The sequence below is a fragment of the Anabrus simplex genome, chromosome 5 (assembly GCF_040414725.1).
Source record: "Anabrus simplex isolate iqAnaSimp1 chromosome 5, ASM4041472v1, whole genome shotgun sequence".
Taxonomy (NCBI): Eukaryota; Metazoa; Arthropoda; class Insecta; order Orthoptera; family Tettigoniidae; genus Anabrus; species Anabrus simplex.
Window position 1 is genome coordinate 12,493,003 of NC_090269.1, and position 26,386 is coordinate 12,519,388.

Genomic DNA, 26,386 nt, shown 5'->3' on the forward strand with positions numbered 1-26,386 from the left:
AGATGACTCATTGTTGTGTACATGGTATTTGTCTTGTATTTCTTTGTTAAGCTTTGTCAAGAGGCAGCCTTGAATTCAAGGAAGCTCATGGTGTGGGTTACTGTAGTCACGTCCTAGTTCCTGAACCATGGGCAATGGCTGAGTGGCCTAGTAAGTGGTCTTGAGAGTCGGGATACTAGTTGCTATGGAATGGGAGTGGGCATCTCGGACATATTCTGAGTCATGGCCCTCCTTGTGCTCAGGCGACCAGGACTATACAATTCTCCGGTGGTCCATAACCTGTTAGAGGAGAGATCCTCACTTGGACTATGTGCAAGTAGGGTAGCATCCTGCTTCATGAATTTACCAAGCTCAGAACATTTTAAGCAAGCCTCGGACCTATGGGAGTAACGGAGTCCCACTCCCATTTGACAGGCGAGGTACTCCTTGGAAACAACTTGGCGAATGAAATGGAATTCGATGGAGAGCTATCAATATTAATTGGGGCTTATGGAAGAAAGAAAGTAGAACTGGCTGAGTCAGCAAAGAGGATGCATCTGGATGTGCTAGGAGTAAGTGATATTCGGGTAAGGGGAGATAATGAGGAAGAGATAGGAGATTATAAAGTGTACTTCACGGGTGTTAGAAAGGGAAGAGCAGAGTCCGGGGTAGGAATACCATTGCACTCAACATTGTTTCTGTTGGGCATGTAAATGAGCAAATGATGTGGGTAGATTTGTCAGTTGGAGTAATTAGGACTAGAATCATCTCCCTGTATTCACCATGTGAGGGTGCAGATGAGGATGAAGTTGACAAGTTTCATGAAGTATTGAGTGACATCGTGGTCAGGGTCAACAGCAAGGATAGAATGGTGCTAATGGGCGATTTCAATGCGAGAGTTGGGAATAGAACTGAAGGTTACGAAAGGGTGATTGGTAAATGTGGGGAAGATATGGAAGCTAATGGGAATGGGAAGCGTTTGCTGGACTTCTGTGCTAGTATGGGTTTAGCAATTACGAATACATTCTTCAAGCATAAGGCTATTCACCGCTACACATGGGAGGCTAGAGGTACCAGATCCATAATAGACTATATTTTAACAGACTTCGAATTCAGGAAATCTATTAGGAATGTACGAGTTTTCCGGGGATTTTTCGATGATGTATCTCTAGGCCTAGGGTAGAGAAAGTGAAATCTGTCTGCAAACGAATAAGCGTTGAAAATCTCCAGAACGAAGAAATTAGACAGAAGTACATGGATATGATTAGTGAGAAATTTCGAACAGTGGACAGTAAGAAAGTTCAGGATATAGAAAGTGAATGGGTGGCATACAGGGATGCTGTAGTAGAAACAGCAAGGGAATGCCTAGGAACAACTGTGTGTAAAGATGGGAAAAGGCGAACATCTTGGTGGAATGATGAAGTGAGACCAGCCTGTAAACGTAAAAAGAAGGCTTATCAGAAATGGCTCCAAACAAGGGCCAAGGCAGACAGGGATTTGTACATAGATGAAAGAAACAGAGCAAAACAAATAGTTGTTGAATCCAAAAAGAAGTCTTGGGAAGATTTTGGTAATAACCTGGAAGGGCTAGGTCAAGCAGCAGGGAAACCTTTCTGGACAGTAATAAAGAATCTTAGGAAGGGAGGGAAAAAGGAAATGAACAGTGTTCTGAGTAAATCAGGTGAACTCATATTAGATCCCAGGGAATCACTGGAGAGGTGGAAGGAATATTTTGAATATCTTCTCAATGTAAAAGGAAATCATCCTGGTGGTGTTGCGAACAGCCAAGCTCATAGGGAGGAGGAAAATGATGTTGGTGAAATTACGCTTGAGGAAATGGAAAGGATGGTAAATAAAATCTATTGTCATAAAGCAGCAGGAATAGATGAAATTAGACCTGAAATGTTGAAGTATAGTGAGAAGGCAGGGATGAAATGGCTTCATAGAGTAGTAAAATTAGCATGGAGTGTTGGTAAGGTACCTTCAGATTGGACAAAAGCAGTAATTGCACCTATCTATAAGCAAGGGAACAGGAAGGATTGCAACAATTATCGAGGTATCTCATTGATTAGTATACCAGGCAAAGTATTCACTGGCATCTTGGAAGGGAGGGTGCGATCAGTCGTTGAGAGGAAGTTGGATGAAAACCAGTGTGGTTTCAGACCACAGAGAGGCTGTCAGGATTAGATTTTCAGTATTCGCCAGGTGATTGAAAAATGCTACGAGAGGAATAGGCAGTTGTGTTTATGTTTCGTAGATCTAGAGAAAGCATATGACAGGGTACCAAGGGAAAAGATGTTCGCTATACTAGGGGACTATGGAATTTAAAATCAATCAAAGGCATTTATGTTGACAATTGGACTTTGGTGAAAAATATCTAATTCCCTCTATGGGAATTTAGAATTTTCCATTATGGAAATGTTGCAAACTTTGGGCTGGGAAGACTTGGAAGTAAGGAGACAAACTGCTTGATTAAGCAATATGTTCTGTGAGAATTGATAGTAGAATGAGTTCTTGGTTCAGGGTACTTACAGGGGTTAGACAAGGCTGCAATCTTTCACCTTTGCTGTTCGTAGTTTACATGGATCATTTGCTGAAAGATATAAAATGGCAGGGAGGGATTCAGTTAGGTGGTAGTAAGCAGTCTGGCCTATGCTGACGACTTGGTCTTAATGTCAGATTGTTCCAAAAGCCTGCAGTCTAATATCTTGGAACTTGAAAAGAGGTGCAATGAGTATGGTATGAAAATTAGCCTCTCGAAGACTAAATTGATGTCAGTAGGTAAGAAATTCAACAGAATTGAATGTCAGATTGGTGATAGAAAGCTAGAACAGGTCAATAATTTCAAGTATTTAGGTTGTGTGTTCTCCCAGGATGGCAATATAGTAAGTGAGATTGAATAAAGGTGTCATAAAGCTAATGCAGTGAGCTCGCAGTTGCGATCAATAGTATTCTGTAAGAAGGAAGTCAGCTACCAGACGAAACTATCTTTACATTGGTCTGTTTTCAGACCAACTTTGCTTTACGGGAGCGAAAGCTGGGTGGACTCAGGATATCTTATTCATAAGTTAGAAGTAACAGACATGAAAGTAGCAAGAATGATTGCTGGTACAAACAGGTGGGAACAATGGCCGGAGGGATTTATGAATGAACTCGATGGATGAAGCTGTACGCATAAACCAGCTTCGGTGGTGGGGTCATGTGAGGCGAATGGAGGATGATAGGTTACCTAGGAGAATAATGGACTCTGTTATGGGGGGTAAGAGAAGTAGAGGTAGACCAAGACTATCGTTAGAAACAGAGTCTAACCATCGTAAATTTAGCAACTTTCAGCTTCCCCTTGATTGCCTCTGCCTTTTCTACCTCTTATAGACTTTTTAAAGTTGCTGTGGTGTAATCCAGTTGCAATATCAAAATGAGTGATGGGAGGGAGGACATTCTAATCTCATTTAGTAGTCTGCTATATTTGGCTGATAATATAGCAAAAGATACATCCTATTTCTCATTAGCACTTGGGAATTGGAGGTATCTAATGGAAAGAGGGAGAGCCTACCTATTATTAAAGTTTGCAAACCAATTGTAAGACTTGATGGTGGTTTAACTCCACTTAACCCTGTAATATATTAGATCTTACATCATGTAAGAAATGTTATTCTGACTTTTTTTTTTTTAAGGTACATTTTGGAATGTTTGCCGTTTGTAACCATTGAGGAATTACAAGTTAACTTCTGAAAAATGCATGTCACTTGTCTACACATAGCAACATTAATTAGTTCCTTACAAATTGGCCCATGTGGGGTGTGGGTTTTTTTTTTCTTCAGTTGATTGCTTTGGATGAAATATATTTTCATTAGCTATTAAAAACTATTTAAAATAGCATGTGCTTGGTCCACCTCATCAACCCACATTTATTATTAAAAATAATTTATTCAGACATGTTTGAGGAACATAGTACATTCCCTTCATCAGTGAAGAAGTTGTAGGCATTTATTTTTAGTTTTAACATATATAGTCTATAAATGTGAAGATTTGCAGTTTGTTGAAAGTGATGCAGGATTAATAAGAGTAGAATATACCTGAAAAAAAGGGGGGAGGGAAGAAAATTATGCCTACCTAGTGGCCATGATCATTAATTAAGGCGTCAGGTCTATATGGTCCAGCACTGTCGTTAGCTGGTTCGAGTCCAATTGGTTTTAAAAAAAGTCACTATCAGAATGTTGGCCAGCAGGGTAGGAAAGGTGGTGGTATACAATTTCTAATCACTGTATTGCGTGCCAAAAGCTTGGATTCAGTTCCAAACCTCTCCACAGTGCTCATATAGAGCTAGGGCATATAACGTTGATGGATGATGATGATGATGATGATGATTCATGTGTCAGATGGAAACGTTAAGCCTTAACCCTTTACAGAACTATTTTTTTCAAACTCTGAAAGGAAAATTGGCAATTACATATGCAAGTCATAAAAACAAAAAAATATTTCTAAAAAATATTTTTTTTTTTCAGTAAAATGTAAAAAATTACGGGGTGGTTTCATTTGAGATCACTATGCCTCTAGGTCACACTGCCTAACAGTACAAGTCTTTTAATCAAATTACACAAACTTTTACTTTTATGTAAGACACAAAGTATTGTTCAGTCTTCATTAAATAAACAATCACTGATGGAAAGGGAGGGAATAGTTCCTGTCAGATGAAAGGTGCAAACCGATCCCACATGTCATACATGACCTTCTTGACCTGTGAGGTGACTTCTTTGTTCTGCAGTATTCACAGCGTTTTGAAGAGCCATGTATTGGCATGTGTTTTGCTTCAGACTTTCTTTTCTCTGCTGTCACTTGAGGTTTAAAACTCATTAGTTTAGGAGTGGTAGATGTCCAATTACGGTATTGGTATATTGGTATTATAAATTTACTAATTCGGGACAAATATTTCAGGTTGCCTATGGGAATCAACATCTATATCGTCTGACGGCCAAGCAAGCATCAATTTTTGGTAATGAGACAAAGTCTCTCATAGTGCATTGGCACTACCGGTGGCTTCAAGTAGCCTACGCAGTGGCCTCCACGGTATGCGTTTTGGTGGGTGTGCTAAGTACCAACTGATGAGCCCAACTTAGCACACGGGGGGCAAAACGCTGGCAACCAGGAATGAGTTAGCTGGAAAATTTATAATGTCCAATAACAGACCATTTATATTGGTATTAGTGCTAAGCTTGTAAAATAATTATCGAAACAGATGTGATAACCCTTATTTTCTAAGCCTTCACGTATGCCAACTGGTGTCCTTGGTGTTTTTTGCTTTACATCACACCGACACAGATAGGTCTTATGGTGATGATGCGACAAGAAAGGCCTAGGAATGGGAAGGGAGTGTCCGTGGCCTTAATTAAGGTACAGCCCCAGCATTTGCCTGGTGTAAAAATGGGAAACCACGGAAAACCATCTTCAGGATTGCCGACAGTGGGTTTCGAACCCACTATCTCCCGGATGATAGCTCGCAGCTGCTCGCTGTCCTTGGTCTCGTTTGCATGTCACTATCACTCTCGTCAGCGTATATTTCACTATCTTCATCCATATCATGCCCTGGATCATTGTCATAGTCTTCTGATTCCCATCTGACGTAATATCTCCCAACAGTTCAATTATTATTATTTATTTTTATTTGCTAGTTGTTTTACGTCGCACCGACACAGATAGGTCTTATGGCGACGATGGGACAGGAAAAGCCTAGGAGTGGGAAGGAAGCGGCCGTGGCCTTAATTAAGGTACAGCCCCAGCATTTGCCTGGTGTGAAAATGGGAAACCACGGAAAACCATTTTCAGGGCTGCCGACAGTGGGGTTCGAACCTACTATCTCCCGAATACTGGATACTGGCCGCACTTAAGCGACTGCAGCTATCGAGCTCGGTAGTTCAATTATTTCCTTCTTGTCTAACTTATTTCTCAACATTCTGTTCTGAAAAAAAAAAATTGTAAGGTTATGTTGCTCAACATACGGTAAGCTGCAGTGGTTTCCACATTTCTGTAAATTATCTAAACTTAAAATCTTATAACTACTACTAGCTGATGTACCCATGCTTCGCTACGAAATTCTACATTGTATACAGAATTCTAGGTTAGGTAGTATACACGTTGTGAGCAAGATTGTAGTAAATTGCATTGCTCTTAACGTTACCCTAGAAACGCGATGGAGAAGACCCTAGAAATGCGACGGAGAAGTCACCATCATATGAAGACTGGGTTAGGGAATATTCATTGTAACAGTAGGCCCGCTTGCCTTCCATCAGTCACAATCAAGTTGGGGAGCATTATACTGGCAGACACTCAATCTCCACCTGCCTTTTTACATCCTCAGAAAGACTGTCTTAGTAATTTTCCCAACTGAAATGAGCATAGGTCATTACAATGACTTCAATAGGAATGACACGATTAAAAGAAATGTTTTCATATGAAATACTCGACCAAATGAAAAACCACTCATTTTCTCACTTTTAACGAACAGTACTATGCTTCCGGTATAACAATCCAAATTTTCAGAGCTGGAATGACCAAGCCGCACACAGCCGTGATCCGTGAACATTCTTCTTCGTCATTTTCTTGATGGTGGAGGGGAGGGGGGGTGGTCGAAGAGTGAAGAGTCCCAGGGCAAAAACTATGCCCTTTTACTAATCCTGTTTCCTAGGAATACCCGATGAATCGGAAAATCTCAATTCACTACACTGGCGGTGGAAAGAACTATCTGACTTGGAAGCAAATTCTTTCTCCAAGCTAGAGACAAAAGACCCTCTTCACTGCTAATTTGGAATAAAATGAATGTAGATTTAATGAAAGCGAAGCGGAAGAAGCTTTACTTAAGAAACGGCTCTTTTCAGGGTTGCATTTTGAATGATTTAGTGAATTGTGGTGCTATAATTTGGAATTGGCCTAAATTATAATTCTAGACCAGGTCATACTACTACTACCACTACCACTAACTGAGCCTCTGCCTTAAATGTGCACACTGCTCATTCAAAACAGCCCGTCAGAGTAGGGATCGAATAGCTGGAATACTGTAATGAAACAATGTGTTACGTACCAGCAGTATCAGGAAATGCATGAACCAGAGGAATGGAATGCTAAAGAAGAAAGTTTTCTAACTCCCCAGCTATTTCCCGCCAATATTCAGTTAGGCTGTTATACTCGGTATGCAGCATTAATCCCATCTATCAGAGTTGAGTGGCAGCATAAGACAAATAACATCACAACCAACAATGGTCAATGTAATATTATTGTTGATGAATGTTATGCGCTTTCAATATTGTAGGCCTTCACATTTAGTTTTCTTCCTACTCTGAAATACCACTCTTATCATAGTTGGTACGGTAAAAATGAATAAAACATAAACGATCGGAAATTGTATTCACTGTAACTTTTGTTATGCAGTACTTTTTATAGGACAAATAACATAGGTATTTAAAATTTAAATTTTAGGTGCCTTCTCCTAAACTACAATTTCTTCCTCATTCACTCTCCTGGCGCTACAGTCCATGCAGGACCCTGGCCTCTCCTACAGCTGTCGCCCAACCATCTCTGTCTGCCGCACACCTTTTCCAGTTCCGGATTCCCAACGCCTGCACATCCTCTCTGACGCCATCCCACCATCTCTTCCTAGGTCTTCCTTGCCTCCTTCTGCCTTCAGGGTGTTGCTCAAGGGCCTTCTTTGGAACCCTCTCCTCCTCCATTCACACCACGTGCCCCAAGTAACTCAGGCGTCTCTTCTTCGCTTCTGCAACCAGGTCTACTGCAGCATAGAGCTGGTACACCTCTTGATTTGTTCGGATGCGCCATTCGCCTTCTTCACATACAACCCCATAGATCTTCCGCAGCACCTTTCTTTCCCATACTCTGAGCCTGTTCTTATCACTTTCCGTAAGTGTCCAGGCTTCACATCCATAAAGATTTCCTGGCCGTATTATGGTGCGGTACACAGTGAGCTTAAGCCTTCTAGATAGACTGGAGGACTTCAATAGTTTATGAAATGCATAGAAGCATCTACTGCCTGCTGCAATGCGTGCTTGGATCTCTGCACTGACTACGTTGTTTTCTGTTATCATGACACCCAGGTACTTGAATTCTGCAACTCTCTCATACTTTCCTTCTTCCCATTCCAGGTCTCTCACCCATTGGAACCTTTCCTTCTCCCTCGTACTCACCATATACTTTGTCTTTTCATTATTAATTCTCAGCCCCAGGTGCCTCGAACTTTCACACATGTACCGTTGTGCATCCATCAACTCTTGTATTCCTACCAAGAAGGACAACGTCATCCGCAAATGCCATATACTGAAGCGACCTGTTGTAGATGGTACCCCGAGGGTTCAGTGGTATTTTCCTAATGACATGCTCCAGGCAAAGATTGAATAGGGTCGTCAACAAAGCATCTCCCTGCCTAAGCCCTCCTCGCACTGGGAACTCCCTGGTCAGCCTCCCCTGGATTTTCACTTTAGCTCTAGTATTCCTCAATGTCATTTCCACTAGACTGATGATCTTTCTTGGCACCTGCATTTCCTCCAACACCATTCATAGCTTGGGTCTATGGACACTGTCATAGGCCTCTTTATAATCAACATAGAGTTGATGTACGCTGACGTTATATTCATTCCACTTCTCCAGAATTAGTCGTAATGGCAGGATATGATCGATTGTTGGCCTGTTCCGCCGAAATCCACACTGGTATTCACCCAGTTCTTTCTCTGCATATGCTTCTAATCTCCTTGCTAGCACTTTTGAGAAGATCTTGTATGCCACATTGAGAAGGGAGATCCCACGGTAATTGCTACATACCGTCTTGTCGTTCTTTTTATGGATGGGGCAGATGACCGCTAGGTTCCAATCCTCTGGTATGTTTTCGCTTTCCCACACTGCACAAATGAAATTATGCAGCTTCCTACAAACTTCCTCCCCACCATACTTGAAAAGCTCAGCTGGAATTGCATCTCCTGGCGCTCTGTTGTTTTGCATGAGGGATATTGCCTCCTTCACCTCTTCTAAGGCCACTTCAGGCACATTTTCCTTCTCACCATCTACAACCAACTGACCATCTCTCACCTGCTCTTGCGATTCCTGAATTTTTTCCTCTATAGGGTTCAGAAGGTCTTCAAAATATTCTGCCCACCTTTCCATTATCCCATTCTCATCTCCGATCAAATGGCCTACTTTATCCTTACAACATATTGTCCTTGGCTGGAATCCCTTTTTAATTTCCCTAGCTCCCTGGAACATGGCTCTGACCTCCTTTCTGTTCTGTATTTCCTCGATCTGTTGTAGCTTCTCTTTTTCCCACTCCCTCTTCTTCCTTCTCAGTACCTTCTTCGCCTCTCGTCTAGCTTGTTGGAATCTCTCAGTGCTTGCTCTTGTTCTTCGCTGCAGTGTTTTTTCTCTTGCTTCATTACGCCTTAAGACTGCTGCCTGACACTCATCATCATACCATTCTGTTCTCCTCACAGGTTTCTGAAATCCCACCGTTTCTGCAGCTGCACTCTTCAAAGTATCTTGTAATACTTTCCACTGCTGAGTCAGTGTAGCTCCTTCTAGTTCTTGCTCTCGACCTCTGAGCTTTTCAGTAACCACTTCCCTATAGCTTTCTTTCTTCATTTCATCTCTTTGCAGTGCCTGTACATCAAACTTCAAAGACTTCTTTCCCTGTGTCTTCGTGATGTTGGCTATTCTCTGTCTGTACTTCATTATCACAAGATAGTGATCCGAGTCTGCATCTGCCCCCCTCTTTGTCCTGACGTTCATAACGTCCGACCCATATCTTTGGTCGTTAAGAACGTGATCGATCTGATTCTCTGTCTCTCCATCGAGGGATTTCCATGTTACCTTGTGAATATTCTTCCGTGGGAAATACGTACTGGAGATCGTCAACTCATGTGCTATTGCAAAGTCTACGAGCCAAAGTCCGTTATCATTACTTTCCATGTGGACGCTATGCAGTCCAATCGTTGGTCTAAATGCTTCTTCTCTTCTTACTTTAGCATTCATGTCTCCGAGAACAATCTTAACATCATGTCTTGGAGCTGCCTCATATTCTTCCTCAAATACACTGTAGAATTCATCTTTCACATCTTCGCTTGAGTCTTCCGTAGGAGCATGAGCACAGAATACTGTTATGTTAAACAGGGAGAACTTTAAGCGTAGGGCACACAGTCTCTCATTCATGGGTTTGAATCCCAGAACCACTTGCTTTACATCATTTGCTACCATGAATCCTGTTCCCAGCTGGTTTTTATTACCTCCACTGAAGAAGATGGTGTAATTTCTCGAGTCCATAATATCCACGCCTTTCCACCTGATTTCTTGCAGTGCAGCAACCGACACCTTATAATTCTTTAAAACTTCCTTCATATTCCTAAAGGCTCCCTCTCGGTACAGGCGTAGCACATTCCAGGTTCCAAAAATAACATCTCGTTTTCCCTTTCCTCGCGTAGTCGTCATCAATTTATCCATCCGGCTATCTCTGTAGGTAAGTCTCGTAACAAGATTTTTTCACGTGGCTGGGCCCTGCGCACAACCCCCAACCTGGAGGACCAGGGAACCTTCTTTCTGGATTACCATACCATAGCCGAGAACATCCTGTTCTAAGGCGCCGGATACTCGCCCTCACCCATCTCCTTAGGGAGTAGGATTTGCTGGTTACGTCGGTAGGCGAACTCTCCAACTCGAGCATTTCTCAGTATTTACTGTAGACACCCACTCAACATTGGTGCCCACATTGAGACTCAATAACCAGCCATTGACCCTCCTCCTTTGTCCAGGCTTGGGACTGGCGCTGGGATTTCTGTGGTATCTCCCAGTGGCGGATTAAAATTTCATCCAGGATTAATAAAATTGTTTATAGCTTAGACTGTAGTTTCTTATTCCTCATCTCTATGTACCAATTTTCATTAAATTCTGTTAACCCATTTTCTCCTCTCTCGGCGTTGATATGGACTTGGAAACAAAAATATGAATATCTCTGTTATCATAGCCGGTACGGTAAAAATGTATGAGACATAAATGATCAGAAATTTAATTCTATATAACTTTAGTTATGTAATATTTATCGATAGAACCACTAATAATATAAATATTTGAAAATTAAATTTCAGGCCTTCCCCTAAACTACCATTTCAATCAGTGTGAATAAAATTATGTATAGCCTAGATTGTAGCAGTTCATCCCTCAACTTTACATACCGGTTTTCATTAAATTATCTTCAGCCATTTTCAAGTGATGCGTATACATACATACATACATACATACATACATACATACATACAGACAGACAGACAGAAATTACGGAAAAGTAAAAAGTACATTTCCTTGTTACTGTGGACATTACCAATACAAAAATACCATTCTTTTCAAATTCTGAGCAATGAACAGACAAAACCCTTACTTTATGTATATAGATTTATTATTTTCAATGAGTTTCTTAGATAACACAACAAATGTACCTGAAATCAAATCAAATTACAACAAAGAAAATTACACTTTCAAAATTCAACTGCTACACAATACTTCAAGCACAAAATATCTCCACGGAATTTCTATACATATCATCTGATTTCATCAGTTCCAAAAATCATCACTAGAGAACAGTACCTCACAGAAGCAATGCAAGTAGTTTCAGATGATAACACTGAGGCATAAGAATGATATAAAATAAAATTGTAGGTGGTTTCAATCGAAACCACTACGCTTTAAAGGGTTAAACAGATGCCTTGGTGGTATTTGACGGGAGTAGGCTATGTGCCAGTACCGGATTTCATCCTCTTCCTTCCTACTATCATACAGGGTGATTTCTTCCACCATGTACATTCTATGGATTGATCGTGGAGAGGATATGGAACAAAAATGGTCTAATGAACGTATGTCCAGAAATGCATGGTGTCCATGCTAGTAACCATGTATTCAATCATACTTTGTTCCCGAGACTGCAGGCCAATACACGCTGTACCATGCCGCCACTATTATAGTATGTGTGGTTTCCTCCTAGAGGGTGGTACTGTTCCTTATACGTCATTCCCTAGCGCCCTCTCCTACCATAGTTGTTGGTACCGTTTTGTCCGAGTCACTTCTCGTGCTGACTCACCAGGTAGTGGATGTGTTACAGCGTTGTACACAATGGTTCCATATTCGATCGAGAGCTTGCCGACATGGTGTTTACTAATATAGTTGGTCCGTTATTGGATATTATAAATTTTCCAGTTAACTCATTCTTGGTTGCCAGCATTTTGCCCCAGTGTGCTAAGTTGGGCTCATCAGTTGGTAAATAGCACACCTACCAAGAGGCATGGCTAGTGCATACTGTGGAAGCCACTGCGTAGGCTACTTGGAGTCACCGGCACTGCCAATGCACCCTGAGAGACTTAGTCTCATTTCCAAAAATTGATGCCTACCTGGCCATCAGATGACAAAAGATGTTGATTCCCATAGGAAACCTGAAATATTAGTTCCGAATGAGTAAATTTATAATACCAATATAGTTGGTCCGTTATTGTGGTGTTTACTTACGGCAAGGCAAATGGCAATGGGTGGCGGGTAGCACGGCTGTATCGGGAGACCTATCCCCAATATAAATGGTCCGTTATTGGACATTATAAATTTTCCAGTTAACTCATTCTTGGTTGCCAGCGTTTTGCCCCAGTGTGCTAAGTTGGGCTCATCAGTTGGTAAATAGCACACCTACCAAGAGGCATGGCTAGTGCATACTGTGGAAGCCACTGCGTAGGCTACTTGGAGTCACCGGCACTGCCAATGCACCCTGAGAGACTTAGTCTCATTTCCAAAAATTGATGCCTACCTGGCCATCAGATGACAAAAGATGTTGATTCCCATAGGAAACCTGAAATATTAGTTCCGAATGAGTAAATTTATAATACCAATATAGTTGGTCCGTTATTGTGGTGTTTACTTACGGCAAGGCAAATGGCAATGGGTGGCGGGTAGCACGGCTGTATCGGGAGACCTATCCCCAATATAAATGGTCCGTTATTGGACATTATAAATTTTCCAGTTAACTCATTCTTGGTTGCCAGCGTTTTGCCCCAGTGTGCTAAGTTGGGCTCATCAGTTGGTAAATAGCACACCTACCAAGAGGCATAGCTAGTGCATACTGTGGAGGCCACTGCGTAGGCTACTTGGAGCCACCGGCAGTGCCAATGCATCATGAGAGACTTTGTCTCATTACCAAAAATTGATTCCTGCTTGGCCATCAGATGATATAGATGTTGATTTCAGGTTCCCTATGGGAATCAACATCAATATCAGACCTATCCCCGCCAACAACAACCACAGCATTCAATGTTTGCAACAGTGTTTTGCCATTTGTCTGAGGCAGGGTCGTTTAAGGAAGCAGGAAATCATGAAAGACGTACCTGCCCTGTTCGGACACCAGGCGTGGAGGAAAATGTGATTAACACTGTGAAAAGCAACCGCTGTGTCAGTACCAGGCAGTTGGCCTTCCAGTACAGGGTAAACCAGACGACTGTGTGGAACATTCTCTATGACAATTGTTACTACCCTTATCTCTTACAGCGTGTACAGGGTGTATAAGCGACAGACTTTCCACATTGGGAGCGGTTTTGTCACTGGTTTATTCACCAGGCAACCACGATTCCGGGATTTGTAGCATCCATCCTATTCGCAGATGAGGCCTCCTTTACGCAGAGTGGTATCTTCAACTTTCATAAGTCATCTGTGGGATTGTATGCAGAACCCCCATGGTTTGGTGCCAGCGAATCATCAGCAGTAGTTCAGCCAGAATGTGTGGGCCGGGATAATTGGTGACCATGTTTTGGGACCAGTATTCCTTCCACATCGCCTAACAGGCTGGGACTATTGGTGTTTCTTGCGGGTGACTTTGCGGCCCCTGCTGGAAGACGTACCATTGATTATTCGCAGGGTTATGTGGCTGCTACATTATAGTGCTCCAGCCCACTTTGCCATGACCCGGTTGGACACCATCCCCAAATGGCCACACTGGGCAGCACTAACAAAATTAACTTACAAGGAAAACAGAAATAACTTACCTCAAATAGAGCAGGTGACCAAATACCGTGGAAAAAGAAAAAAAACTTGTCACTGTATGGATTTTAAATTCTTAACAAGAAAGACAACAGTTAGGTTTTAAAAACAAATAGGTAATTTTAATTTAAATTGATTATTTAGATTTTTTAAAACACAACATTCAGAAAATGAAAGGGACACCCTCGAGGTTGATTAAAATAAAATAAAATTTTAAATAAACTAACAACTTTGTTTAAAGATTGATGAGTTATAAATAACAAATTGGGACCAAATATCTACCATATGACTGGCTCAACAACTAACCTCATTTAGTAACACTTAGAATATTTAAAATAATAATAATAATAATAATAATAATTAACAATGTTTGTGTGCCTTTGGTTTAATTTGCACATTTCACCATTTCCATTCTTTCAATTTGCCAGAAATTTTATGCAAAATAATAATTCCATATCCTGATGAAATTCCTTAAACAGGTTTAATACTAGATAGGGTACTAGGCGAGTTGCTCCCACAAGAAAATTTACAATGCACACACTAATGGAATAAGGCAAAAATAAATTAACAATTCCCCCAAATGAATTGTGCGTAAATCAGAAAATAATATCCTGAGAATTAAAAGTGATAGTGAGATATTAACACAAACACACTCAAATAATCTTTAAGAAAAATATAAGCAAGTAGAGCAATCAACATTTCTTAACACCACCAGCCAAAATCAACATGGTAACACCAACAACACACGCCCAGCAAAGAAAGGGATCAGCCAATCCCAAGCGGGGATGCAACAATGCAAATAACAAGGGAACAAAGAAAAAACAGAAAAGCAAGACTCCAACTAAATTTTAAGAAAAGGACCAAGAAAACAGAAACAGAAACAATCTAAATGGGGAAAGGAACAACAAACAGAAAAATCTTGTGAACACTGCCTTGCTTAGTATCCTTTGACTGTACAACACAGCCCCTCTGAGAAGGGCACTAAGTTTTACTAATTTAAAAAAAAAAATGATTTTTGCAATATTACTTAAACTTTTAGTTTAAAATACTAAATTGAAATATCCCTAACAGCACAACACTTTTAGGTTATTGGAACTGATTCATAACGGTTGTTCAAAAGATCAGATGGAAAACTTGCATTCAGTAATCGGGATAATTGTCAGGAATTAGCACTTTACTTCGCTGATCTCCTCAACTGTCCAGAGCCCCTCACAAGATTCCCTCAAGAACCCCCAAGGTACACTTTCCCAGAATCTCCACCACTGACAGAGGAAGAAATCCGCGGCCACATCCTCAAACTTAAAAACAATAGGACCTCCGGAGAAGATGGCATCATTGCGGAACTTCTGAAAAATCTTGGACCTAACTCCCTCAAGGAGCTCACTCAAATCATCACAGATATCTGGCAATCGGAAGAATTACCTCAGGACTGGAAGTGCGCCCTCATCCACCCATTACACAAAAAGGGAGATAAGACCGACGTAAACAATTACAGGGGCATTTCTCTTCTCCAAGTGACTTACAAAATTCTTTCAGCTTGCCTTTTGAAGAGAACGCAAGAACAACTTGAACAAAGTATTGGCGAATATCAAGCAGGCTAACGCCCTGGTCGCTCGTGTGCAGAACAAATATTCAACTTGAAGGCAACACTTAAATACAAAGCATTGAGGAACAAACCGGTCATCTGCATTTTTGTTGACTTCAGGAAAGCGTACGACTCGGGTGATCGACAGTCTCTCTTCGTTTTTCTTGAGGAACTGGGGCTTGATTCCAAGACCCTCAACCTCATCAAGGCAACACTCACTGACACTATCTCCAAAGTTAAATTCATGGGGGAGATCTCTGAACCATTCCCGATTAAAACTGGCGTCCGACAAGGTGACGGCTTATCTCCGCTTCTTTTCAACCTCGTCCTAGACAAAGTCATCCGTGAGTGGGAAAAGGTATTGAAAGACATGGGATACTGGCGCCCCATACGACTAGTTACATACTATCCACTTCAATTAATTGGACCATACGACTAGGACGACCCAAAGACGGTATTGAGATATCATGCCTCGCTTTTGCAGATGACCTGGCCATACTTACAGATGATGTATTCACAGCCGTTAAACAAATTGAAACCCTTAGCGAATGTGCTGGAAAGGTTGGCCTACAAATTTCCTTTGAAAAGACCAAGTTCTTCTGCTCAAAACTTGACATCCAAACTTTGAACACGACACATGGGCAAATCAACCGAGTACCACACTTCAAGTACTTGGGAGAAATACTTGAACCAACGGGAAGCGAGAAGGTTGCCCAGAAAATTCGCCTACAAAAATTTCGGAAAGCCTACGGTAGGGTTCACAACATATACAATAAAAAGTGCTTGTCCCGCCATGCAAAGATCAGACACTATAATACAGTAATAAAGCCCGAAGTCTTATATGCCAGTGAAGGGAAAGGTGACCTAGAAAATATTTTAAAAGAAGAAAGGAGAATCCTGAGGAAAATTCTCGGCCCCCGAAAAACAGAAGATGGATATAGACTGAGGTTACGCAGAGAGACAGAAGAGCATTCCAACATTGCAGCAGACATCCGTAAAAGACGTCTGAAATTCTATGGGCACGTCCACAGATTGCTGGCAAGTAGACTGACACACAAGATTCTCACCTACATAGAACATCTAAAAAATATTCCATGGGTATTAGAAGTGAAGAAGGATCTGGAAAAAGCCCAGATAAACCCAAATGACACCGCGGACAGAAACCTTTATAGGAAAAAAATTAATGGATGGAAAGTGCAACCAGAGAACGAAGTGAAAAAGAAGACTGGAGCAAAGTGGACAGAAGAACGAAAAAGGATCCACGGAGAAAGGATGAGAGCTGTTTGGCAACTCAGAAAACAGAATCGTTAGAGCTTTGCGTGATCCATTGGGTCCATACGCACATAATAATAATAATAATAATAATAATAATAATAATAATTCATGACTATAAGTTCTCAAAACAATTTCTTTTACCGTATTAAGATTAAGGAAATATGTTCCACGCGACACATATTACACCCCTTTTAATCCTTCGCTGAAACGCAAATAGATGTGAAGCAGAAGAATTTTCAAAACTTACACTCTTGAATTTCCAATCGAAGGTCCAAGACAATCGCCATACTTAGCGGCTATGAGGGTAGTAGAAATAATATAATCCAAAGATATACCAAAACGAAGGTGCTCCAGAAGTAAATCAGAATGGAGATGAAAGCCAATCAGGGGGGTTAACCCCCACGTATCCTCGGAATCAGCCCGGATGCATCGGGTCAGCTGGGTTCATAGCGAAGCGTGAGATAAGCATCTGTTCGCCTTCCATGCTGGCAGTCGGCTCACAATTCGCTCGCTTCAGTAACAACAAGCCAGCTAGTCGTGCCTGGATGTGCGCCAAGCGAGTTGCGCAATAGGTTAGGGCAAGGCAAGGAAATACAAACTTCCTTTGTTAGAGGGCAGCAGCAGACAGATGCTCACAGCCAAAGCACACTTAGTAGTTGGCATGTACGTAAAATTCAAATGAGCAGAACCACATACTCAGGCGTCGAAAATGTGAGTAGTACATGATATAAATCACTTTACAGATAACGTTAGTCCACATCTTGAAGAAAGGTATGCGAAAATGAATTTCATGGGAATAAAATCCAAGTCCTTTATGTTAGTACAGTCATAGCCATGAACGTTCGGATGCATCTCAATCGTGTCTTCCCAGGTTGATGGATCAGACGAGGAGGTCCAGTTGCATGGCCTGCTCGTTCACCAGATCTCAACCTGTGTGATTTCTGGTTATGGGGCCATCTCAAAAGTATCGTGTATGCAGAACCCATTCCAGATGAGGAGACACTGGAGCAGCGTATTCATGCTACCTTTGACACTGTTCGGATGCAGCCTGGCCGATGTGAACATGTGAGACAGAACATGCTACGGCGTGTACATGCATGCGTGGAGGCACATGGAAACCATTTTCAACACATACTGTACTGTAACTGAATGGTACAGCTCGTATTTAGATCGCAGTCTCTGTAACAAAGAATGATTGAATAAATTGTCCTTAACAAACAAACCATGCATTTCCGGACATACATTCATTAGACCTTTTCTGTTCCATAGCCTCTCCTCGATCATTCCCTAGAGTTTGTACACGGTGGGAAAAATCACCCTGTATATCACATCTCATTAACTCTTCTGAGGAGGTTGACATCAAGAAGGGCATCTAGTCGTAAAAGCTCTCTACAGAGATTAGTCTCGCTTTGTACCCGACCCTGTAAAGAAACGAGACAAAGGTTGGACATACATTCCTGAAAATGAATACAACAGATTATACCTGAAAAATTATATCTTTTTGATATTATGACCCTTGAAGATCACTGCATCAAGACAAAATTATATCTTTTTCAGGTATAATCTGTTATTAAATGTTTAATCTTTCAGATATTTTCTAATTTTATTAACCCTTCATTAGTTTCAACAGACTGAAAAACTTTACTGCTGTAGTGATAAGTTATAATGAAAACAACCGTGAGCATCTAAACAGTGATTCCAGCTCATTTTCTTCTTTGCATTATTGACAGTATGTGCTTGTGCTTCAGTAGAAATATAACCCTTGTTGTACTAGGTTTTTTTTAACCTATTATACTTGCTGTGCAGGAAGCAGGTGTCTGCTGCGAGGTTGGAAGCGGAAAAAGATGGTGTCGTCGTCCCCATGACCCTCGAAGATTACTGCATCAAGACAAAAGTAAAACCTCCAGAACATCCTGTCGACATGACAGATTTCTATGATGATGATTATGATCTCGATGACGACGATGATGATGAAGAAGGTGGGGACTCGGGGGAGGGTGAATACGAAGATGGTGATGATAGTGGGAATGGTGAGTCGTGATAAGGCTGTGACTGCATTGTGAAACAGACAGCACTCTTGGATGAGCAATAGGTATTTCATCCAGTGAAGGACATCAGTTGTGAATGAAGGTTGTCACAATGTAATTTTCTTTTTTCCACCAAATAGCTGTGTTAAAAGAAAAGCAGTGGTTTAAAAATGACATTATGGAGGTTAAACGGTCTTGCTTTCTAATGCCAAGTATAAGGAGCACAGTTGTGGATTTTCTGTATGGTCATAGCATTATTGAGAACATTCAGGAGTTTCTACAATGAAGAAAGCTATGTTTTATTTCTTGAATAAATGCTAAAACATTATTGAACATAGTGTAAAACAGGAGTCCTGCTTGTAGAGCTATGTCAGAATTAAAATATTCTATGAACTAAGATTCTCCTCACAATTTACGGGGGGAAAATAAAGTAAATTTCAATGAATGTGAAGAATGTGTTTAATGGTTTAGTAGATAGATTTATTATTCAATATGTGCACTTGTACTTTCATTTTCAAGGAGACCAAACATTTGTCATACTGTATTTATGAATTGTGGTGTGAACTTTATTTATTCCAACAAAAGTTAACTTGAATCTGTCTGTGAACCGGACTGTACAAAAATTAATTTGTCAGTCAAGGTTGTTTCAAACGTTCACAAACATTCATTATGCCTCTACAGTCTGATGTCGACTGTCAAAACAGACCCTTCAGTTATTTCCTTCAGTTCAGGTTAGATAATCCCCATAAGAACGAAATGGAATCGAAGTTGATCTGCTGCTATTATTACAAATACATAAGGTTAAGGAACTAATCACACGTATTTTCTTTCCTTACATGTATCTGTAAGTGTAGTATATCTGTCGGTATTTGTAAAAAGTGGACTCAACATTATAGACAGTGTATTGTGATCTTGTTTTACTTTATTAATAAACATAATTTATCTAAACTCTGTTAAAAGTGCTGCTCTTTTATGATTGTAGATGTATATATTTTTCCCTAAATCCTGTTCATGCTGCTGATAAAATATTGGTGAAAATATATAATACTGATTTGTGTTACTACATTCTTTCGTGTCAGAATTCCACATGTACTATATCAAATAAAATGTTACGAACATTCCAAAGAAAAGTCTATTTTTATCTGCTTGCATGTCAGTGATGAAATGCAAGAAGTGAATGTACTGTCTACTGAGGTATAAGACATTTCTTACTAAATGTTCCCTCCCTAATGATGATTATTCTGCAAAATTTTCTTCAAGGGTTAGTTTGTTTTGTGTATGTTAACTATAGGTCATTCCATGTTAAGAAAGTAGTATTGCTCGTATGACAACAGGGTTGCCATATCGAACGGCTCTGCTGAACAGCATCACAGGAAAATCGTGGCATATATATTGGTAAAACTCAGTACTTAATTTCAAAATAAAAGAAGGAAGAAAATAAGCTGCATTTTAAAAAATGTAGGTACAGGGGTTGCAAAGGGGAAGTGGGGCTTATTTATGTTTTTACAGCAACATGGGTAAACCACTGCACATACAAAACCTCAGTATTGAAGTTCAAGGCAAACTGGGAGATAATTTTTATAGGCTCGGAGGTAGGGATGCAGTTAATTGCATTTAATAAATTTGCGCCGGCAATGCTAGGTACTACTGTGCTTTCATATCGCCCCACGAGAAGAATGGTAACAAGTAAATGCGCTTGTGGAAAAGTGGTAAAAATGTAACAAAAATAAAATGCGCTTAAGAAACAAAATCTAAATAACAAAACCAAGTCCAGATAAAAATCATAGCGAATTTCTGTATCAGTACAAGTCATTCCGTGATGTATTGCTGCACACCTTCTTCAGTAACAACTGCCGCACAGTACAAGAATATTAGAACACACACCTAAATAGATTACTTCTCTTCAACAGAGATAAGCTGCCAGCGATTCGCAGCATAACTGATTATGCGTTGCGTGTACCAGAGTAACTCAGAAGGAAAATGAAGGAAGGCAACAAAGTGATGGCTGTTCCTGCCACTGTGCTTCCTCCCTACAAAAGTATTTCTGAAATAAAATATTTTCTGTAGTTATTTTAATAACTCAGGGCAAAAACATGCCCCATCCCTTTTCTTTCTTTCATAATACAATATACATTATAATATTCTTTAATCATGAGGAATTATGGTTGTCTAAGAGGGGATGTGTTCACTCCTTGTAGGTGCGTAAGGGCAATACTGTTTTCTTAACATGGAATGAGTTATAAGCATTAACTACTGATAAATGAGTTAATAAACCATCAAATATACATACTGGGAAGGAACAAACAAAGTGTCAAATCAGTCTTACAGAGATAAGAACATGATAGGACAATAGGACAAACACAGTGACAAGTCAGAGTAGGAAGATGGAGCAATAGAAAGAGAAGACAAGAACAAATGAAGGGTACAGGAAAAGGAGCAGCTCAACATTTTATTAACTTTCCAGTAGAAGCATTTTAAACTTCAAAACCTTGTAGAACCTGTTCTTTTTCTGATTTTCAAGTTCAAAAATTCACAAATCTTGGTATTTTCATTATAACTGTCTAACTTACTTTCATTATGAAATTTTAACATACAATAAAGCAAACAATATATATTTTCTGACTACGTACATGTGTAGGGAAAATTGCACTGAACTATTATCGTAAGTCTCTGCATTATTGTTTAATTATCTTTAGTAAAATAACAAGAGCAATATAACTATGAACAATTTTTAAGCCCTTGACAAGCACAATGTCACATTTTACAATATTTATAGGAATTTACCAATCAATTTAGTAACTATTACATCCTGTTATAAGTCTATGAACTTCTCGGCAGATATGGGCAAAGCTCCTAGGGAAGAAAAACATTGTGCTATTTTGGGGTAATTAAGTGAAGGAATGAAAGGAATGATACACTTACCTTCATAAGCTTCCTCTGGCAGGTAAAATTGCCCATCAGTATGATTGGAAGCATCATGTCTCTTTCATTTTGCTGCTATGAAGAAGGCTTTCAAAGTTCCACTGTAAGTGGTCTGAGAGCTCATCAACAGTCCTCTATCTCTGTTGCTGGCAGGGATGGAAATGGTGATTTCTTTGCATGCCCCTCATCCAAGAAGTTATTCCAATTCCTAAACATTGTGTGGTCAGCTGTTGCAATGTCAGACTGTGAGAGCTTCTGACAAGAAGTTTTGATTTTAGATATCCAGTCACTACGAAGAATTGCCCGGGCTTTTGAGTTCACCAAACCCATGTTCTTATCATTCCCAAAATAGGAATGGCCCCTTACTGGAAAAGTTACTTTTTTTCTTAACATTCACCATGTTGAAGAGGAACCAAAAGAAAGTGAAGTTCACCTGTTGTCCACTACATGAGTCACAGAACATACTCAGGTGCATTACATTAGAATGGTTGTAGATGAAGTGATTCAACAAGGAGCATACATCTCACTGTGTTGTCACAGTAGGCAATGTATGAATTTAGCATTGACATGTCAAGCAAATTTTGAAGGATTTTTCTCCAGTATCTCCTTGTAGCATGTTTTGCAGCAACATGATGCACCTTCTGGTCCTTCAGGTCTACTCTACCCATATGTTTATTGTAGTGTTTGGTAATATGCAATGGTTTGGATACCTCCTTACCATTTTTTGCCTTCACCAACAGAGTTTCAGCATGACATGCAGTGGAAAGGCACTCAACAACTCCTATACTGTTGGCATATTTCAAAATATGTAATTGTACAGTCTATGGAAGCTAAATAAATGAATGAATGAATATGCAGGCTTTCTGGATTTCTTCTCTTTGAATCCACAAGCTATCACTTCCCCCTTTCTAAAATAGAGGACATCACCAGCTTGCAGTTTTGTTTTCATGAGCTCTTTAGGAAGGCCCTTAGAATTTGCTCGGACTGTTCCCGTGAGCACGACCCCTTTCTGATGGAGAACATCTGCTGACACTTTGTATAGAAATTGTCAGTAAACAAATGGTACCACTTATTATATAGGTTGCATTTACCAACAATTTCAGTAACTACTTTCTGTGTCATGCCATCTGGGTCACCTGAAGCAAAAAAGTACTTGCCATTGTACAGCTCAATATGCAACACATATCCAGTTTTGCTTTCACACAGTTCAAACTTTTTGATGCCAAATAGAGCATGTTCCTTGTTTGGCATGTACTGTATAAAAGCAACTCTATTTTTCATTCCAGTCAAGGATTCATCTAGTGAGACTTCCTATGCAGGAATACACAATTTCTTCCACAACGAATTTAGGAAGTCTAGCAATGGTCTCACCTTGTGGCAAGAATCATACCCAGGTTCATCCCTTGGAATTGCTGTGGCATTTGAATTCAAATGTACCACTCTGTTAATTAATTGGATGTCACTCCTGGACATTGGAGCCTCTGTGGCTCAGACGGCAGCGCGTCGGCCTCTCATCGCTGGATACTGTGGTTCAAATCCTGGTCACTCCATGTGAAATTTGTGCTGGACAAAGCAGAGGCGGGACATGTTTTTCTCCAGGTACTCCGGTTTTCCCTTTCATCATTCATTCCAGCAACACTCTCCATTCTCATTTCATAGCATCTATCAGTCATTAATAAATCACTTCGGGAGTGGCGACCCCATCGTACTAATAGCCTATATTTCATTAATTACATCCCTGACCCGGTCAATGACTGGAAAACAGGTTGTAGGTTTTCATTTTTCCTGGACATTGCATTTGAAAAGAATGGCATATACTGGGAAAATCTTATTTTAGTGTGCCAGTGTTTCTTTTCATCTGTTTTGGTATTTAAACCAATATTCAAAATAATGCCTAACCACTTTTTTAGTTTTTTCTTATCTACACATTTGAACATTTTCAGTCTGCTGTGAGGATGTCTCTCCAGATAATCCAAATGCTGTTCTAACAATTCAGCAGCATAATGATTTGTTTCACTACCTATCATCCCCCACAATTCTCCAGGAAAAAAGAGATCAAAAGAAGACATAGCATTTGAATTTCTGGGTATGTTAGCTTGGAAGCCAGTTTTTCTTGGTATAAAATCGATACCATTTTTTACAGGCTTTGGTCCGCTAACTTTCTGCCATGAGACATCTGAATGACAGATTGTATCACTGATGGGATCAACTGGATTATAATTAATAATACGATTCATGCGAACCTGCAGTGGTATATCATCATCTTCATAATCAGGGTGTTCAAATGTTTGGACATCCCTAAATCCACTTCCTTGGGCATCCCTAGAATCATGTATGCTGTTATCATCTCCCTCAGAATCTTTCTTCTTCTCTTCGTCCATTCCCTTTTCCAGATTCTCTCTGGGTAGGGTAGTTTACCAAAGCCCTCCACCTTACTCTATCTTTCCACCATACCTCTTCTGGTACTTTATTGCTATCGACTCCTCTATTTGCAATACAGTCCACAACAGAGCTCCTCTATCTCATTCTAGGACATCCCCTAGGCCTCTTTCCAGTCTCTGTATCCATGAATGTTCTCTTTGGTATTTTCTCTCCTGGCATCTTCTTCAGAATCACTGCTATTAATTTCACCATCTTGCACATCACTATAAAATCACTCTCATCTTCCAATAAACTACTTATTCTCTCAAGATCTCCTGCAGTGTTTTCAATTTGGTCAGCCATATCTGTTTACAATGACCACATGGTCCATGCATCTTCAACAAGTAAATACAAAAGAAATACATATCCTGTTAGAGTACCAACTTACCTAAACGCAATCACGAAATTTCCTCGTCACTGCCTGCTTCCGAGAAATACAAGTACTTTCAATACGGATCCAAGAATGATTTTTATCACATGTAACCTAGCTCATCGGTCTGTCCATTTGGCTAATCTTCCTCCACTAATTGATCTTGAGCTTCCAAGTTAGCTTATAAATAAAAGACCATTATTGCATGAACAATATTATGTTTTTGATTACCATTCCAGAAGTCAATTGTCAGATAGCTTAGATAGCTTTTGGGTAGATTTTGTGGTCTTAGAAGATTTCAGTTATGTTCTTATCTGTCTTGTAACAAAATAAAATAGACACTTCATACATTGTTAAGCAAGTGTAGGCATAATGTCCACAACATGGTCATCACAGCACCCTAATTTTTTGCAGTTAATTTTGATACTGTACAAACTGTTCAAACGCTTGTAAAATATGGTCCATAGACTATGATCACATGCAAGGCTTTGTTCCACTATATTTTCAGCTTGCACAAACACTTTAAGAAAGGCTCTTGAAGGAGAAGTAGACTGACACATTTAACATTTTGTGACCTGGGGTACATTGCGCACTATATGTCCTCCTAGATACTGAATCAAACACTCTTTAGTAAGACTGTGGCTTTCAGTAAGCCTAAATTGTTCTCCCAGCCCAGTAAGAGGCTATCCATGTTCTCAGTAAAATCTAGAACTTGCCTTATTTTATTCTGTGCTTTTTCTACTACAGCCTTATTTGTCTCTTCTGTCTTCTTAGTCAGCGTTTTCATTTGATAGGTGAATGGTGTCAATGACAATTTAGATTTGGGCTCACAATTACTACCCGATGACAGAGCAAGTTTTGTTGGGATATAAATAGACTGCAACATGTGTAAATTAAAAAATCTATTGTTGAAGGATGGCTGGCACAGCTTAATTAAAGTAATATACCAAACTGCACTTCTAGCAGATCTTCATTAAATTTTGCTGTGAGGACATAACGGAATTCATTATTCCATAAATACTTGGTCACCTGTATGGTGCTCTCAGTTGTAGGGATTCAAGAGTTCTTTCTGTAGCAAAATTATTCTTGTTTCCACTGTGGTTATCTCCATTTAATTAAAGTTATATATTCTGCTGGTGTAGAAGTACACAGTTCAAAAAAATTTGGGGGAACATGTTTTTGAACGTATGCCATGCTCCACAAAACAATACCTCACACCCAGGTATATTACCAAATAAACTTTTATTCTTTACCGTTGTAGTATACAAAAGAACATTGATGGATTCGCGTTCATTTTCAGAACACAAATGGAAATGTACAAATAGGGGCGAAAACAAAGTGATAACAGTCCTCCAGGGTGGATTTTTATCACAGTTGGAGAGCTTCAGTATGGTGTATGTCCTCCACGAGCATTTATCACAGCTTGGCACCTACGTGGCATGCTCCGTGTAAGTTGACGGAGGTCACGTTGTGGTATCAGGCCCCATTCTTCAATGAGAGCGTATTCGAGGTTTTGGAGAGTCTGTGGTGGAACAGGACGCCCACGGACGCTTCTGTCAAGCGTATCCCACACATGCTCGATGGGATTAAGGTCGGGACTCACTGCTGGCCATTCCATCTCTTGAATGTCCAGTTCTCGCAAGACAGCTCTGGTGATGCACGCTGCATGAGCCCATGCATTGTCGTGCATGAGTACGAATTCAGGGCCAACACCGTATGCAGCAACCAACAAATGCTGTAGCAGTATCTGCCTGATGT

The 26,386-nt window shown here is 40.2% G+C and overlaps 1 protein-coding gene across 1 annotated transcript in view; it reads left to right on the forward strand.

Annotated features, from left to right (window-relative positions):
- The window catches only part of LOC136873670 (ubiquitin-conjugating enzyme E2 R2), a 217,034-nt gene extending 196,989 nt beyond the window's left edge, over positions 1-20,045 (forward strand). Inside the window, exon 5 of the mRNA XM_067146771.2 lies at positions 18,695-20,045. Coding sequence (XP_067002872.1) covers positions 18,695-18,929 — 235 coding nt within the window. The 3' untranslated portion in view covers positions 18,930-20,045. The remainder of the gene's footprint in view (positions 1-18,694) is intronic.
- Positions 20,046-26,386: the final 6,341 nt, after the last annotated feature.